Source organism: Lepidochelys olivacea, assembly GCF_965140295.1.
Source record: "Lepidochelys olivacea isolate rLepOli2 genome assembly, chromosome: 19".
NCBI lineage: Eukaryota > Metazoa > Chordata > Testudines > Cheloniidae > Lepidochelys > Lepidochelys olivacea.
The window spans coordinates 2,857,633-2,874,386 of NC_140429.1; the positions used below are offsets into that span (position 1 = coordinate 2,857,633).

The following is a 16,754-nucleotide window of genomic DNA, read 5'->3' on the forward strand; positions in this document are numbered from 1 at the left end:
ACGGGAGGGCTGCAAACTCTCATCACTAGGCAACTGGCAAACAGAACAGCAGCTCGGGGGTTATAAATAGTCCTCCGGCGCGGGGAGCCGCGGTGCGGGGCTGGGAACAGGGCTCCGGCTCCTCGAGCAAGCTCCTTGCAGAGCCAGGCAGCCCGTGCAGGCAGCGGCCATGGGCCTGGCACTGCCAGCCTTCTTCGCGGCGAGCTGCCCTGCCTAGGAGCCCGTCTGGAGGGGCACGGCGCATACAGACTCCTGCTCCACCCGCCAGGCCCCCATGGCCCATGCTGCCAGGGCGGGGCGGAGCCGGACCAAGAGCTAGCCCCTTCCCCCCCCGAGCACTGCGGTGGGGGCGGGCCAGCTGTAGGCCAGCAGTCCGGAGGGCGCCATCCCTCAGCAACCCCCCCACCCTGCCCCATAGCCGATGGAGCCCAAGCTGCTGGCAGCCCAACCGTGACCCCATGCTCTGAGCACAGCAGCGCCATCCCCACCCCCTCCCCCCGGCTCACACATGCAACCCCAGGTGCCCCACATGCCAGTCACACTAACGGAGCATCACAAGCACCCGGCCTGCTCACCCTCCCCATCCCCCACCCAAGGGGCAGCAAGGACCCCAGTGCGTCTGGCACCAGCCCCTCTGGTGCTGAATTCACCGGCCCTGTGCAGCTTTCCCCCGGCTCCCTTGAGTGAGAGCTGCCGAGGGTGGGGGGCGATGCCCGAACATGGCCTCAGCTCCCACCGAACATGGGGGGTTCCCCAGAGAACCGGCTGGTTCCCCACTGGAGACCTGGGTCACAGGCAGAGCGCCACGCTGACAGGCCGGGGAGGATGCTTCGCCCAGCAAGCGAGGAGACGCCTGCGGGCTCCTGGCTCTTCCTGCAAGAAAAAACAGCAAACGGCTTCTCCCCTCTCCATGGGCGGCACATTGCGAGGGCAGGGATTGGGGGGGGTGGGCACTGCCTGGCACTCAAAGGGGCATCTCCCTAGTGCTGGGCTGGAGCTGGGGTCAGCTCCCTCAGCTGCTTCTCCCCACTGGCCCCATGCACTGGTGGGAAAGGCAAAGGTCTCTTACTTCTACTGGGAGAGTTCCAGAGAGTGGCGGAGGATTTGGAGAGCCGCTTGTTGATTATAGAGTCCACGTGTTTGGGGAGGTTAACAGCGGACACTGAGCACCGGCTCGCACCTAAAGGAGGGAAAAGACACAAGGGCATTAAGGTCACGGCGGCTGGAAGCCGGGGGAACCTTGCATGCAGGCATGCAGCATCGTGCGCCCCTCGAGTGGCAGGACGGAGCTCCCCTCGACGGGGATGTGGGCATTGGGGCGGAGGCTGGGGCTCCAGGAGGAGGTCTGCTCCCAGCACAGGACCGCAGGGGTGGAGGGGCAGCGTCAGAGCAGCCCAGCGCAGGCAGGAGACAGAGCCCTGGGAGCAGCACGCAGGAGGCACAAGGCAGCTGCTGGGATCCACTGAGAGCTGTTGAAACATCCACCGGGGGTGCTGGACGCTCTGCCCAGGGGAAGCTCCGGCTGGAGGGAGCGCTGAACAGCATCAGTGCCCCGTGGCACTCTGGCTTGGCCCGGCCCGTGAGGGGTTCTGCTCATCAGACAGGGATCTCCTCCTCCAGGACCTGGCTGGGTGCTTTGGGACGACGCACCTGGGCCCCGTACAGCTGGGCCTCTTGAGAAGCCGGGTCTGTGTCTGGTCTTGGAGGCTGCCAGGAGCAGGGGCGGTGCCAGGATGGGCTCAGAAGTTGCTGGTTGAGGACTCCAGCTTGGGGTCAAAGGGCAGTTCACCTCTCCTGAATCCCAGCCCCATTGCACAGCGTAGCTGGCGCCAGCAGAGTTTGGTTGGAGAGGAGGCTGGGGGGGCGTGCGAGAGGGGGTGGGCCACAGGCACTAGACAGGCTCCCCCTAAACATACACACTGAACCCAGCCCCCCGACTCCACCAGTGGCCACTCGATCCTGTCCTGCTCCAGTCCCGGCCCTCTCTGAGCACGGCTCATTGCATCGCATGGCGCGGTGGGAGTTTGCATCAGAGTGCCATGGGCTGGGGACTAACCTCCATCTCAGACATGGGCCAGGGCAGGCTCAGCCCACCCGAGGGGCTGCCCCAGGGTGGAACTGCCCGCTCCAATCTAACTCATTGCAGCTTTCCCTGGTTGGGGTCAGCCCTCCCGGGGCGGTGCAGGGGAGGGGGAGCAGCTCGGCTACTGCCAGGAGTCCCAGCCAGGGACCAGCCATGGGACGGCTGGGAGGAGAGTTCCTGGGAAGGTCCCACAGTGCTCCAGGCAGCCCCACGCCTTGGAGGTGGGAGCTGGGGCTTCCTCTGCACCGAGCCAGCAGCTGCTGAGCGGCACAGGCTGGCAGCCAGAGCAGAGCCCTGAGGCAGGGACGTGGCACTCAGGCCAGGGCTCCAGGGCTGTCTGTGGGGCAGGTCTGGGCGCCCTTGGCCCAGATGCCAGGCGAGCCCGACGGAGCAGACCTCCTGCGCATCCCGATGCCCCACTGAGAGCAGGGAGCCTAGCAGCATGTGAGAGACCCCTGCAGCAGGATGGGGTGTCAGACAGGGCCGGGGGGAGCGGGAGAATCTCCTGTTCAAGTTCATTGCTTGGGAAAGAACCATTAAAAAAAATAATAAAAAATTAAGAGCAAAAAGGGGCTTTCCCCCCAGACTGCCTAGGGTCGGAATCTGCAAAAGCAGCTGCTGATGGGCGGAGCTGGCCCGAGACGCCAAGGGGGCTGCCCCATTGCGAGCTGCACAGCCTCTTGGACAATCAGATCCGGGGCATCCCATGCTGGGCTCCCCGGAACCAGAGGGCAGCGAGTCGGAGCGACAGGTGTCCCCAGCTGGCTGGGTTGCTCCAGACTGTTCAAGCACCTGTCAGAATTTGGGGCAGGGCCAGGGCTGGGCCCAGCTCTCCCAGGTCAGGACCCTGCCTGTGAACCCAGCTCCATCGACGGCTCCCAGTAGAAACAAACTAAACTCAGCCATTCCCTCCAAGTTCCCCCACAAACGGGACTTGGACTCAGCCAGCAGGCACCCCCACCTCTCTCATGCCACTGCCTCTCCAGTGCCTCGGCCTGCGCCCCTTACAGCCAGCCTCTAGCTGCTCTGGCTGCAAAGAGAACCCCAGAAACATGGCCCGCGTGTACATGAGGCAGAGGCATTTACTTGAGTCTGCAGAGAGCCTGCACCCACAGCTCGGCAAGGAGAACCGCCCCATTCGCTCAGCGGCCCAGCCGGGATCACTTCAATGCCAGCACTGTTCACTATTTCACGCCTCACGTGTGGAAGAGCAGAGAGGGTTGTGGGGGCGTGTCCCTGATCTGCACAACTCACGGGGAGCAACGCTGCATTTTGGTGCCACAGGTGGGCAGCTTGGGGAGCTGCCTCCATAGGTTTCTTTCCCCTCAGTCAAAGCGGAGCTGAGCCCAGCAGAGCCCTGGGCGTGGTGAAGCCGCACGCAGAGGCGGCTGAGCCAGGAGCTGCTCCCACCGACCCGGAGAGGGGACCTCACAGGGCGGAGCTTGTTTGTGGGCAGAGCTTCCCCCATTCGGGCCCTGCTCAGACCTGTTCGTTGGGGGGGGGGCGGCGCGAACCCTGGGCAGTGCCAGTCCCAGCTGAGTGCCCAGGAACGGGGGGAGTGGCAGTAAAGGGGACAAATGACTCCGAGTCCCATCCCACCTGCCCGCGAGGGGCTCCCCGGAAGGCGAAGCGAACGCGATGCATGGCGCTCTGTGCAGCCCCAGCTCAGCACACGCAGACCAGCCGTCGACTGGCCCGCGCCATGGGGACGGGGTGACGGCGGCACGGGCCCCCAGAACGTCGTGCCATTCCCACACATGCTCACATTCCCAGCGAGACAGAGGGCGACACGGCACCAACACAGATCTGTAGTCCCAACGACCGGCCGACGTCACTCCCCTTCCTGCGGGCTGCCCAGGAACGGCCAGGCGGGGGCACGGCTTTGGAGACGGGGAGCGAGTGGGCGCCAACACCCCTGCCCGCGGATAGGACACCAGCCACTGAACTCCGCTGGGCAATGCGAACACGGAGAGCCCACACACAGGGCGAGGGCACCGAGAGCGACAACCCGGCGCAGAGGGAGGGGCCCTGACGGTCGCAGGGTACCACGCTGGTGCCGCTTCGCAGAAGGCAGCTGCTCAGGGGCAAGGAGGTTCTGATGGATCCCCCCGGCCCTGCCCCTACCTGGACACTGCAAACCTGCCCAGCCCCTCCCTCGGCCATTCCCAGCAGCAGCCTGGAGGCAGGCTGCGGTGGGTGAACCCTGGCACAGCCGACTGAAGAGCCTGGCCCGCTGCAGAGAGCCCGGTGCCCCACGTGGCCTAGGATTCCACATCCCCCCCCTTTCATCTTTGCACGCCAGTGGGGAGCCCAGGCAGCTTGTGCCCAGCCAGGCGTGCGCCTGAGCCCCCGACTCACCATCCTTGTGCCGGGAGGAGCTCTGGTGCAGCGCGCCAGCCCATGACCACCTCTGCTGCCGGATCTCGGCCCAGGTCTTCTTGGCTGACCTCTGGATGGCGGCTTCGTAGCGCTCCTGCGACAAGGAGAGGAGGGGGTGAGAGGCTGGGGGAGCAGGCATCCCAGCATCGGGGCCCCGCCTGAGGGGCCGGGGTGAGGGGCTGGCTCTGAAACAAGTACCGGGGAAGGAGAAGCAGCCGTGACGTGGGCTCCATAGCGAGCCAGGACAAGCACCTGTCGCCAGCCGCCCCCAGCACTGCCAGGGCCTGTGGAGGGAGGCGCAGGACACGGGTCTGTGGGTGCAGGGGGAGCTGGGGGGCAATTGCATGCTGGGGGCGTGCAGGGGCACAGGGGAGGCGGGGTGGGGCATGCAGTGGGGGTTACAAGTGCACAGGGGAGGTGGGGCCTGGGGTGACTCTTCTAAGGGCTGGAGAGTTTGGGGTGGTTTTTCCATCCTGTTTTGTGCCTGGAGATCTCGTACCCAGGGGTGTTTTATGCCAACCAAAGGCTGCCCCCCCCCCATCCCCGCGCCCACCTTGTTCTTCTCTAGCTTCTGCCTCTGGCGCTCCTCCAGGATGGCCCGACGCTTCTCCGCCTTCAGCCTCTGCTCCTCCAGCCGCTTCCTGCGCTCCTCCAGCTGCCTCTCCCGCAGCACCTTGGCCTTCTCCTCCTTCTCCAGCCACAGCGCTCGCTTGGTGGCTGCCAAGAGAGAGCGCGGCTGTGAGGGGATGGAGCCCGCAACACGCAGCCCCCGGCGAGCTGGCCGGCCTGCGCCACAGGGCCAGGCTGGGCTGGGTTCCTGCCCGGGCCGGGTTCCTGCCCAGGGCCATGGCTTGGGTGGTTGGGCTCAGGCCGCAGCGCCCCACCCCGGCCCTTCCAGTTAAGTCATGACAGTGCAGGGCCTCTAGAAACGGCCCTTTCCGTCCTGGGCCCCTCTGCTCTTGGGGCCAGGCAGTGCCAAGCACGATGGGCACCCCATCTAAGCTGACCCCCTTTCACTGCCCCAGGCAGATACAGCAAAGGAGGGCAGGGGAGGGCACCCGGGCCCAGCTCCGATGCCCAGGAGGCAGCCCCCAGCACAGTGTTGCTGGCCACAGGCATGATGGACTTTTCCCCCTTCCTCCGGACACTGGCCAGGCAACAGCGGGGGGAGCAGTGGCCACTCCGGATCGGCAGGGGATGGGGCACTGCCTGAGGAAGGGTGGGAAGCCCTGGGACAGCACCTCTGACTGTCCGCTCGCTTAGATCCCCCCAGGGAGTGCTGGAGCAGAAGCTCTGGAGGGGCCCAGAGCTGGACAGGGTGGGGCCGTGCAGCTGCTGGGGTCAGGTGGCCGGAGGAGCTGGGCTCTGCCAAGCTCCCTGCAGGCGGAAGCCCACGGCAGGAGTCAGAGCCACAGGTGTCGGGGGAGGATTTGGGGCAGAGGCACCCGCAGCAACGGCTGGGCGCGGAGGGGAGGAGCCCGGGGCCAGGACAAAAGGGAGTAGAGAAGCCGGCCTGAAAAGCATATTCAGGGAAACAATGGGGGAATGAGGGTGGAAATAGTTGGGAGACAAGGAGGCTGCTGTGTGGGGACGCAGAGGGGGCCCTGCAGTGCGACTGCCGGGAGCTGCAAGAGCACGAGGCCCTGGCTTGCTCAGGGCTCCTGGGGCAGCAGGGGCACCATGTTTCGCCAGGATCCCACCGCCCGGGCCTAATCCTGCGACTCCCGGCTAATCAGACTCCCAATGAACCCACAGAGCTCCTCTAACTGGGTTTGTCTTTATCCCGCTTTCCCCTTTGAGAACCAAATCCAGGCCACGTCCCTGGTGCCCACGGCGCCCTCTCCACGCTGCCGTGTGCCCATCGCCCACCAGAGACAAACAGGTCCCCAGAGCCCAGGGCACCCGCACACACGGCCCTCTCCCCCAGCTCCCTTCTGCAAGGGGCCTGGCCTGGGGCTTACGCCAGCCTCACTGGCTCCTCACCCAGGTACTTGGCCCGCTCTTCCCTCCGCTCCTTCGCCTGCCTCTGCCTTGCTTCAGCTTTCTGGGCACCTGGGGGGAGACGAGAGAAAATCTGCTCAGCACAGGGCTCTGAAGCCCTACCCTGGCCCCAGCCAGCCGGCCAGGGGAGACTCGGGACATCTGCTGGGCAGAGGGGAAGGCGCCCGACGTGTGATCCATGAGGGTTGTGCCTGTTGCCTCTTTGCCCTGGACACATGGCCTCAGCCAAGAGCTGCCCAGGGAACCGGACCGTGGCCTGAGAGCATGGGCAGGTGCTCCGTGCCGTGACCGGCGCAGCCCCCATGCTGGCCAGGATGCTCCCGCTAATCCCTGCAGAGGGGTGCTCTGGGGCCGCACACCCGCCCCGGGCCCCAGCTGCCCTGGGCAGTCCCTGCAAAGCCTGGTTCAGCCCCCAGAGCCGGCTGCAGGGATCAACGCACCAGCTCCTGTGAGTGAGCTCCACGATGGGGAGATCCCAGGCGCCATGTGGGCCGGCCACGGGCACTCGGGTCATCCCAGCCCCGCTGCTCTGGGCCTGTCCGCCAAGCGGGAATCATCCCTTCGGGCCAGGGCTATGGGGGCAGAAGAGGAGGTACCCAAGGCCCTGTGCAGCACTGCCCCAGAGATGCACGCACCTTGCTTGGGTCTGGGGCTGGTGGCCGCTGCGGCAGGTGGCGGAAAAGCGGCGGTGGCAGGGGATGGCCCATGGCTCCTGGGGGGTAGCGTTTCTCCCGTGGGGGCGGCTGCAGCTGGGGAAAGCCGGGCATTTCCTGGAGGGCTCTTTGCTCCTGAAGGGGTCTCTTCCACAGGGGCTGGAGCAACTACTGGGGCTGGCTGGTCTCTGGGGCTGGCTGGCTGGCTGGCTGAGGCTGGCTGTGGGGGCAGAGCGTCTCCTGGAGATGGGGGGGCAGCAGCAGGGGCTGGCTGGTCTCGCCGGGGGGGCAGAGCTTCTCCTGGAGGTCGGGGGGCAGCGGCAGGGGCTGGCTGGTCTCGCTGGAGGGGCAGAGCTTCTCCTGGAGGTGGGGGGGCAGAGGCAGGGGCTGGCTGGCCTTGCTGCGGGGGCAGGGCTTCTCCTGGAGGTGGGGGGGCAGCGGCAGGGGCTGGCTGGTCTCGCCGGGGGAGCAGAGCTTCTCCTGGAGATGGGGGGGCAGAGGCAGGGTCTGGCTGGTCTCGCCAGGGGGGCAGAGCTTCTCCTGGAGATGGAGGGGCAGAGGCAGGGGCTGGCTGGTCTCGCCGGAGGGGCAAGGCTTCTCCTAGAGGTGCGGGGGCAGGGGCTGGCTGGTCTCCCCAGGGCGGCAAGGCTTCTCCTGGAGGTGGGGGGGCAGCGGCAGGGGCTGACTGGCCTCGCTGTGGGGGTAGGGCTTCTCCTGGAGGTGGGGGGGCAGCAGCAGGGGCTGGCTGGTCTCCCTGGGGGGGCAGGGCTTCTCCCAGAGGGGTCACTGCAACAGGGGTGGATGTGGCAGGGGGGGAGGGCTGGTCGCTCTGGGGTGGGATGCAGTCTCCCATAGGGGTCGCTGCGGGAGGGGCAGGCCAGTCACTCCTGGGGGGCAGTGTTTCTCCTGTAGACGGGGAGGAGGCTGCAGCAGGAGCTGGCTGGTCACTCTTGGGGGGGACGCTCTGCCCTGAAGGGATTGCTGCTTTAGCTGAAACACAGAAGCAGAAGAGAACAAGGTCAATCCTTCCCCAGAGCCCAGGCCAGCCCCACGCTTGGGCCCCAGGGAAGATCTCCACCATGTTGGGGCAGGAATCGGGGGAGGTCGGCATGCCAGAGCCCCGCTCTGCCACCCCACCCCACCCCAGCGCCCTGGCCCATGGCCTCACTCAGCAGCAACCCCTGCCAGCCGCGTTCCAGGGCCAGGGTGATCAGTGGCCGGGCAGGGCCGTCCTGGCATCGTCCTGGCTCCACGGGGCCGCCAGCGGTGCCCATCTGCACTGGGCCATAGCGGCAGAGGGGAGCCAGTTGGCACCGCCCTCCCCAATGGGCGCAGACTCTTCTAGCCTCGAAACAGGAACCAAGGACAGGATGTGAGAAGTGACACTGAACACTGCTCACTCCAGCCCCAGGGCCTGTGACTCACGGCCTGGCTCCCACTCCCAGCTCCCCGAGTACCCCTCTCCCCACAGTCCCTCAGCAGCCCCCTCCAGCTCTGCCAGGCATGGGGCAGCCCCTGGGGGCCCCCATGCGTCTCATACAAGGGCCACCCAGTGCTGCTCTCTCAGGCCTGGGCAGTGGGGTCAGCCCCAGCGGAGGAGGCTGGGCTTGGAACCGCCCTGGCGGGCGGCTTGCCCAGGGCACATTTCTGGGCACTGCTGGGCCCAGATCCCACAGGCCCTGCCTTGCCCCCTCCCGAACACAGCCGTGCCTCCCATGGAGGGCAGGGCCCCACGGCAGTTAGCAGTTGCCCACGCGCCCCACAACCCCCACAGTCACACAGCCCCATGCTACAGGTGCCAGGCACATCGCGTCCCTCTGGCCAGCTCACACAATGCATAGAGCGCCCATCGGCCAGGGCCTGGCACTGCCCGGCACCGGCCATCAGCCAGCAGGGCACAAAGCCACCCTGTTTCCTGTGGGAGCAGCTGCCTGCCCTACTCCCAGGTGGGGGCCGAGGGTCCTGGATCCTTGGCTCAGAGCTAAGCCTGCCCCAAAACAGCACCACTCACAAGGGAAGGGTTCCCGGGGTGGGGAAGGGGAGGGCCTGGGGCTGGACAGATTGCACGGCAGGAGGCAGGACCCCCCCGGCTGGCTGTGGGTACAGCACCCCATCCCTTCCCAGCGCTGGAGTGGGAACTGCCTTTCCCAGCCCAGGACAGTGCCCTCCCAGCTCCCACCACGTCATCGCTCCAGCCCAGCTCTGGTCCCAGCAGCCGAGACAGAGCCTGCGGCAAGTGCTCTGCGCACAACAATTGACTAATGCTGCAAGAATGTCCATGTGAGGCCGAGGCATCTCCAGCAACCAAAGGCAGCCTCCCCCGTGCAGGGCCACCCAGCGCCTCCCGCACCCCACCCGCTCCCACAGGAAGCGACAGACTGGGCCTGACGGGACGGACGGACAGGACTCTCCCAGCCCAGCAGGAGCGAGACAAAGCAGGGGAACACACACACACACCCCGTCCCCGTCCCCCCCCCCCCACACACAGCTGGGTTGGTGGGAGTCAGCAGAGAGCGGGGCAGGCTCCTGCCCATGGCTACAAGAGGGCGCGTTGAGAGGGCACCCCACACCCACCGTCATAGAGCCGTGCGGGCCGTCCAGCAGAGCTGGCAAGCTCAGCGCCGGTTCAGATACAGGCTAGTGGGGGCGGCAGTTCAGGATCGAGGGGCACTGACGTTCCTTTGGGAGCGTGGTACCAAAAGGTCACCCGGAGTGAAGGTGCCATGACTTGTTTGCTACCTGGGGCTCAGGACACTTGCCCCTTCGCTGGCAGCACCCAGGTCCCTGCCCGCTGACGAGAGGCGTCGGCCCCCTCCGGCTGCAGTGGGGCCTGCGTGCGGGTTGGAGAGCGCGTCCCCTTGGGAGCGGTTTATCCCAGCCCTGGCGTCGGGGCTGCCTGTGTCCATCACAGGAGCCAGGCAGGAATTCGCAATGCCAGCAAGTGGGGACGGAGAAGGGCCTGGATCCGGGGCTGTTGCATTAGTAAAAAGAAAAGGAGGACTTGTGGCACCTTAGCGACTAACCAATTTATTTGAGCATGTGCTTTCGTGAGCTACAGCTCACTTCATCGGATGCATGCCGTGGAAAGTATAGAAGACGTTTTTATACACACAAACCACGAAAAAATGGGTGATTACCACTACAAAAGGTTTTCTCTCTCCCCACCCCACTCTCCTGCTGGTAATAGCTTATGTAAAGTGATCGCTCTCCTTACAATGCGTACGATAATCAAGGTGGGCCATTTCCAGCACAAATCCAGGTTTTCTCCCCACCCCCCCCAACACACACACAAACCCACTCTCCTGTTGGTAATAGCTTATCTAAAGTGATGACTCTCCTTACAATGACAGGTTTCAGAGTAGCAGCCGTGTTAGTCTGTATTCGCAAAAAGAAAAGGAGGACTTGTGGCACCTTAGAGACTAACCAATTTATTAGAGCATAAGCTTTCGTGAGCTACAGCTCACTTCCTCAGATGCATATCGTGGAAACTGCAGCAGGCTTTATATATACACAGAGAATATGAAACAATACCTATTCCCACCCCACTGTCCTGCTGGTAATAGCTTATCTAAAGTGATTTCCAGCACAAATCCAGGTTTTCTCACCCTCCACCCCCCCACACAAATTCACTCTCCTGCTGGTGATAGCCCATCCAAAGTGACAACTCTTTACACAATGTGCATGACAATCAAGCTGGGCTATTTCCTGCATAAATCCAGGTTCTCACATCCCCCCACCCCCATACACACAGAAACTCACTCTCCTGCTGGTAATAGCTCATCCAAACTGACCACTCTTCAAGTTAAAATCCAAGTTAAACCAGAACATCTGGGGGGGGGGGGGTAGGAAAAAACAAGAGGAAACAGGCTACCTTGCATAATGACTTAGCCACTCCAAGTCTCTATTTAAGCCTAAATTAATAGTATCCAATTTGCAAATGAATTCCAATTCAGCAGTTTCTCGCTGGAGTCTGGATTTGAAGTTTTTTTGTTTTAAGATAGCGACCTTCATGTCTGTGATCGCGTGACCAGAGAGATTGAAGTGTTCTCCGACTGGTTTATGAATGTTACAATTCTTGACATCTGATTTGTGTCCATTTATTCTTTTACGTAGAGACTGTCCAGTTTGACCAATGTACATGGCAGAGGGGCATTGCTGGCACATGATGGCATATATCACATTGGTGGATGTGCAGGTGAACGAGCCTCTGATAGTGTGGCTGATGTTATTAGGCCCTGTGATGGTGTCCCCTGAATAGATATGTGGGCACAGTTGGCAACGGGCTTTGTTGCAAGGATAAGTTCCTGGGTTAGTGGTTCTGTTGTGTGGTATGTGGTTGTTGGTGAGTATTTGCTTCAGGTTGCGGGGCTGTCTGTAGGCAAGGACTGGCCTGTCTCCCAAGATTTGTGAGAGTGTTGGGTCATCCTTTAGGATAGGTTGTAGATCCTTAATAATGCGTTGGAGGGGTTTTAGTTGGGGGCTGAAGGTGACGGCTAGTGGCGTTCTGTTATTTTCTTTGTTAGGCCTGTCCTGTAGTAGGTAACTTCTGGGAACTCTTCTGGCTCTATCAATCTGTTTCTTTACTTCTGCAGGTGGGTATTGTAGTTGTAAGAAAGTTTGACAGAGATCTTGTAGGTGTTTGTCTCTGTCTGAGGGGTTGGAGCAAATGCGGTTGTATCGCAGAGCTTGGCTGTAGACGATGGATCGTGTGGTGTGGTCAGGGTGAAAGCTGGAGGCATGCAGGTAGGAATAGCGGTCAGTAGGTTTCCGGTATAGGGTGGTGTTTATGTGACCATTGTTTATTAGCACTGTAGTGTCCAGGAAGTGGATCTCTTGTGTGGACTGGACCAGGCTGAGGTTGGTGGTGGGATGGAAATTGTTGAAATCATGGTGGAATTCCTCAAGGGCTTCTTTTCCATGGGTCCAGATGATGAAGATGTCATCAATATAGCGCAAGTAGAGTAGGGGCTTTAGGGGACGAGAGCTGAGGAAGCGTTGTTCTAAATCAGCCATAAAAATGTTGGCATACTGTGGGGCCATGCGGGTACCCATAGCAGTGCCGCTGATCTGAAGGTATACATTGTCCCCAAATGTGAAGTAGTTATGGGTAAGGACAAAGTCACAAAGTTCAGCCACCAGGTTAGCCGTGACATTATCGGGGATAGTGTTCTTGACGGCTTGTAGTCCATCTTTGTGTGGAATGTTGGTGTAGAGGGCTTCTACATCCATAGTGGCCAGGATGGTGTTATCAGGAAGATCACCGATGGATTGTAGTTTCCTCAGGAAGTCAGTGGTGTCTCGAAGGTAGCTGGGAGTGCTGGTAGCGTAGGGCCTGAGGAGGGAGTCTACATAGCCAGACAATCCTGCTGTCAGGGTGCCAATGCCTGAGATGATGGGGCGCCCAGGATTTCCAGGTTTATGGTTCAGGTTTCCACCATGATTTCAACAATTTCCATCCCACCACCAACCTCAGCCTGGTCCAGTCCACACAAGAGATCCACTTCCTGGACACTACAGTGCTAATAAACAATGGTCACATAAACACCACCCTATACCGGAAACCTACTGACCGCTATTCCTACCTGCATGCCTCCAGCTTTCACCCTGACCACACCACACGATCCATCGTCTACAGCCAAGCTCTGCGATACAACCGCATTTGCTCCAACCCCTCAGACAGAGACAAACACCTACAAGATCTCTGTCAAACTTTCTTACAACTACAATACCCACCTGCAGAAGTAAAGAAACAGATTGATAGAGCCAGAAGAGTTCCCAGAAGTTACCTACTACAGGACAGGCCTAACAAAGAAAATAACAGAACGCCACTAGCCGTCACCTTCAGCCCCCAACTAAAACCCCTCCAACGCATTATTAAGGATCTACAACCTATCCTAAAGGATGACCCAACACTCTCACAAATCTTGGGAGACAGGCCAGTCCTTGCCTACAGACAGCCCCGCAACCTGAAGCAAATACTCACCAACAACCACATACCACACAACAGAACCACTAACCCAGGAACTTATCCTTGCAACAAAGCCCGTTGCCAACTGTGCCCACATATCTATTCAGGGGACACCATCACAGGGCCTAATAACATCAGCCACACTATCAGAGGCTCGTTCACCTGCACATCCACCAATGTGATATATGCCATCATGTGCCAGCAATGCCCCTCTGCCATGTACATTGGTCAAACTGGACAGTCTCTACGTAAAAGAATAAATGGACACAAATCAGATGTCAAGAATTGTAACATTCATAAACCAGTCGGAGAACACTTCAATCTCTCTGGTCACGCGATCACAGACATGAAGGTCGCTATCTTAAAACAAAAAAACTTCAAATCCAGACTCCAGCGAGAAACTGCTGAATTGGAATTCATTTGCAAATTGGATACTATTAATTTAGGCTTAAATAGAGACTTGGAGTGGCTAAGTCATTATGCAAGGTAGCCTGTTTCCTCTTGTTTTTTCCTACCCCCCCCCCCCCAGATGTTCTGGTTTAACTTGGATTTTAACTTGAAGAGTGGTCAGTTTGGATGAGCTATTACCAGCAGGAGAGTGAGTTTCTGTGTGTATGGGGGTGGGGGGATGTGAGAACCTGGATTTATGCAGGAAATAGCCCAGCTTGATTGTCATGCACATTGTGTAAAGAGTTGTCACTTTGGATGGGCTATCACCAGCAGGAGAGTGAATTTGTGTGGGGGGGTGGAGGGTGAGAAAACCTGGATTTGTGCTGGAAATCACTTTAGATAAGCTATTACCAGCAGGACAGTGGGGTGGGAATAGGTATTGTTTCATATTCTCTGTGTATATATAAAGCCTGCTGCAGTTTCCACGATATGCATCTGAGGAAGTGAGCTGTAGCTCACGAAAGCTTATGCTCTAATAAATTGGTTAGTCTCTAAGGTGCCACAAGTCCTCCTTTTCTTTCTCCTTACAATGTGTTGCATTAGTGTGTCACTATGGAGCGTCCACAGAGGAGTCCGACGGACGGACACACACATAGGAAGGGCACGGGCAGCTAAGCCAACGCCTGTCCCCACAGACAAGCCGTTGCCTCAGCCTGCCCACTGGGCCCAGGCTGCCCCCATTACGCCAAGGGGTCACAGACGCATCATAAGGCGGCACGGCCAATGGGAAAAGTGCCCCCAGCCATAGGGCCCTGGGGGAGCAGGCCCACCAGATGCCAATCACCGGGCTGGACCACGTGGGTGCTCTCCCCACACTGGTGCCATGGCGGCATGGCAGCAACATGGCCAGTGGCTGCACCAAGGCCCCATCAGCGCTAGCCCAGGAGAGGGCAGCCCCTGGGCAGTTTGGGAGGGGCCAGGATCCCACCGCAGATGCAGGGGGGCCTGCAGTGCCGTGGGGTCCCTGGTGGGACACCGCCACGGTCCAGGCTGGGGAGAGTGTGATGGCACTGCTCTCCCAGAGCCCTGGCCACTCCTGGGACGGCGAAGGGCCCAGAACCCTCCAGGGAAGGGGCCTGACCATGGCTAGTCCCTTCCCCACACTCCCACCCCTAACGAGGACCAAGAGCTAACCCGTCCAGGCTCTGCTCTGTGGCTAGGGTGGCTCGTGCCTGCTCCATGCACCTGGGCACCAGTCGATCCCTGTGACCCCCTCTCCCAAGCGCGGCGCCCTCGCTTCCCAGAGCGGGATCACACCTCTGAGCTCCTCAATTCAGAACTCAGCTGGGGCAAAACTGCCAGCACTGGCCTCCCCCGCAGCGGGGAGGAGACAGACGGACGGACGGACATGGAGGGGCACTGGCTGCCCCAGCACAGGACACGATCGAACCCACAAAGGGCCTTCACTGTGGTCAAAAAGTCAGCGTGCAGCTGGGCATGAACAGCTGCCTCTGTGTGCCAGGCAGAGGGGCACTGGCAGAGCCATGGGCGGCCTAGGGCTGGGACAGCAGCAGGGGCTGTGGGTCGGGACTGAGGGGCACCGGCAGAGGTGGGGGGGAAGGGAGGTAGGGAGTTGGCCCTAACCCTGATTTGCTCTGTCTCGCTGGCATTGCCTCCAACACACCCAAAGAGCCCTCCCCAAACAGGTAAATCCCTGACACACAGAAACCCATTTCCCCAGTGGCAGGAGCTGGCCCTGGTCCCTGCGCCCACAGACACAGCGTCCCCCGCCTCTGCGAGGAATTGCTCATGCATGCACCTCTCCTGCCAGGCTGCTCCCACCCATCAGTCTGCTGCGGCGCGGGCACGTTACATGCCAGATCAAAGGGGCGTTTTGTTTACAAGGCAGCGGGTGTCAGCATTGGCATCACCGGGGCTGCACAGGCAGCGTGAGCCGGGCAGCTCGGCTCCAGGACTCACGGCCCCCGTGCAGCCGCACCAGGACAGCTTTGGCCCAGTTGGGCCAGATTCTCACAGAGCTCAGCACCGGTCCTCGGGGCTGGGTTCCTGGAGAGCTCTGCTCGCAGTCAGGCTTGGAAACAAGGGCTGAATTCTCATGCCCAGCAGCTCCCAACTGGGACACCAACAGCCAGAACCTCCAGAGAACCCAGAACCGAGTGTGAGCTCAACAGGGCATCCAGCCCCATGGACCCAGCTCCCAAATTGTGATGCCAAGGCCAGGGGTCAGTTACACCCCCCTCCCGCCACCTTCTGCTGCACTGTGTTTGCCAGCCGCTGCTCAGAGCCATAATCACCGCTCTCCATCCGTTAGGTTTAAATGTGACACGTTCTAACCCCAATGTCCCGGTCGGGGGCTGCCTGCACCGATTGCTCCTCTAACCTCTAACTGCGAGGGCCCTGCCTGGGCAGCCTGGCTCGGCTATGGAGGGGTTTGGGAGCCGGGATGGGCAGTGGGATCCCAGCCCATGCTTTCATAGCTCACGAGATTTACTGCACCGATTCCCTCCATGCCCCTGCTCAGAGAACCGAGCGCTCAGCTGCTCCTGCCCATTCACGGAGCAGCACGAGAGAAAAGCCAGAGCACGCTGCAAGGGCGACACGCGCCGGGCACGCACCAGAGGGACGAATGCCACTTCCAGCCCATTCACCAGCCCCAGAAGCGGGGACGAGGTTGGGTCAGAACCAGGAGAGGGTGGAAACTGTAACACAGCGTGTTTGGAGAAGTCTTGGGAAGGGCGTGTGCCCGATGGGGGAGAAGCGGGCGCACGGGCACGTCTCAGTCCATCCATAGGAGTCTGCCTTCGTAACACCATGGACAGAAAACTCCCCATTCAGACACAGGCCTGCCAGGTTCGAGGGACTCACGCTCACACAAAGACTGACCAGGAGAACCCGTGTGCCCGTCAGTGCAGCCCTAGCTCAGCAGCAGTGACTCAGCCAGCCTGGGCCTCGGAAAGCAGCCGATTCCCTGGCCAGGCTGTTGCAAAGCCACTGAATAATCGCCTAGACTAAAACAAGCAGGGAGCAGCCTGGGAAGCACTGGGCCAGCTAAGTAACTGCTGCAGCAGCCGCCAGGGAGGGGCAGGAGAGACGCCCAGCTCCCCGGCAGGGGGAGGTCACTCCTGGGCAGTCCAATCTCATCCTTGGCACATTTCCTCTTTTCCTGACCTCGCTCGCCTGCATCCAAAGGCCCAGCCAGCGCCCAGCCCTTCTTTGGCCCCCTGCGGAGATCCCCTGGCCACTGGGCGCAGCGGGAGGG

General features: G+C 61.1%; 1 protein-coding gene across 4 annotated transcripts in view; it reads right to left on the minus strand.

Annotated features, from left to right (window-relative positions):
• Window positions 1-16,754, minus strand: part of MAP7D1 (MAP7 domain containing 1) — a 41,570-nt gene that overhangs the window by 9,337 nt on the left and 15,479 nt on the right. For 3 of the 4 annotated variants that reach the window (XM_084652142.1, XM_084652140.1, XM_084652139.1), the window contains exons 2-6: window positions 7,099-8,106; window positions 6,446-6,514; window positions 5,016-5,179; window positions 4,442-4,556; window positions 1,070-1,180 (exon numbers count right to left, since the gene is read on the minus strand). In XM_084652142.1, the coding sequence (XP_084508268.1) occupies window positions 1,070-1,180; window positions 4,442-4,556; window positions 5,016-5,179; window positions 6,446-6,514; window positions 7,099-7,969 (1,330 nt within the window). In that variant the 5' untranslated portion in view covers window positions 7,970-8,106. The remainder of the gene's footprint in view (window positions 1-1,069; window positions 1,181-4,441; window positions 4,557-5,015; window positions 5,180-6,445; window positions 6,515-7,098; window positions 8,107-16,754) is intronic. The other variant, XM_084652141.1, reaches the window with a different exon arrangement.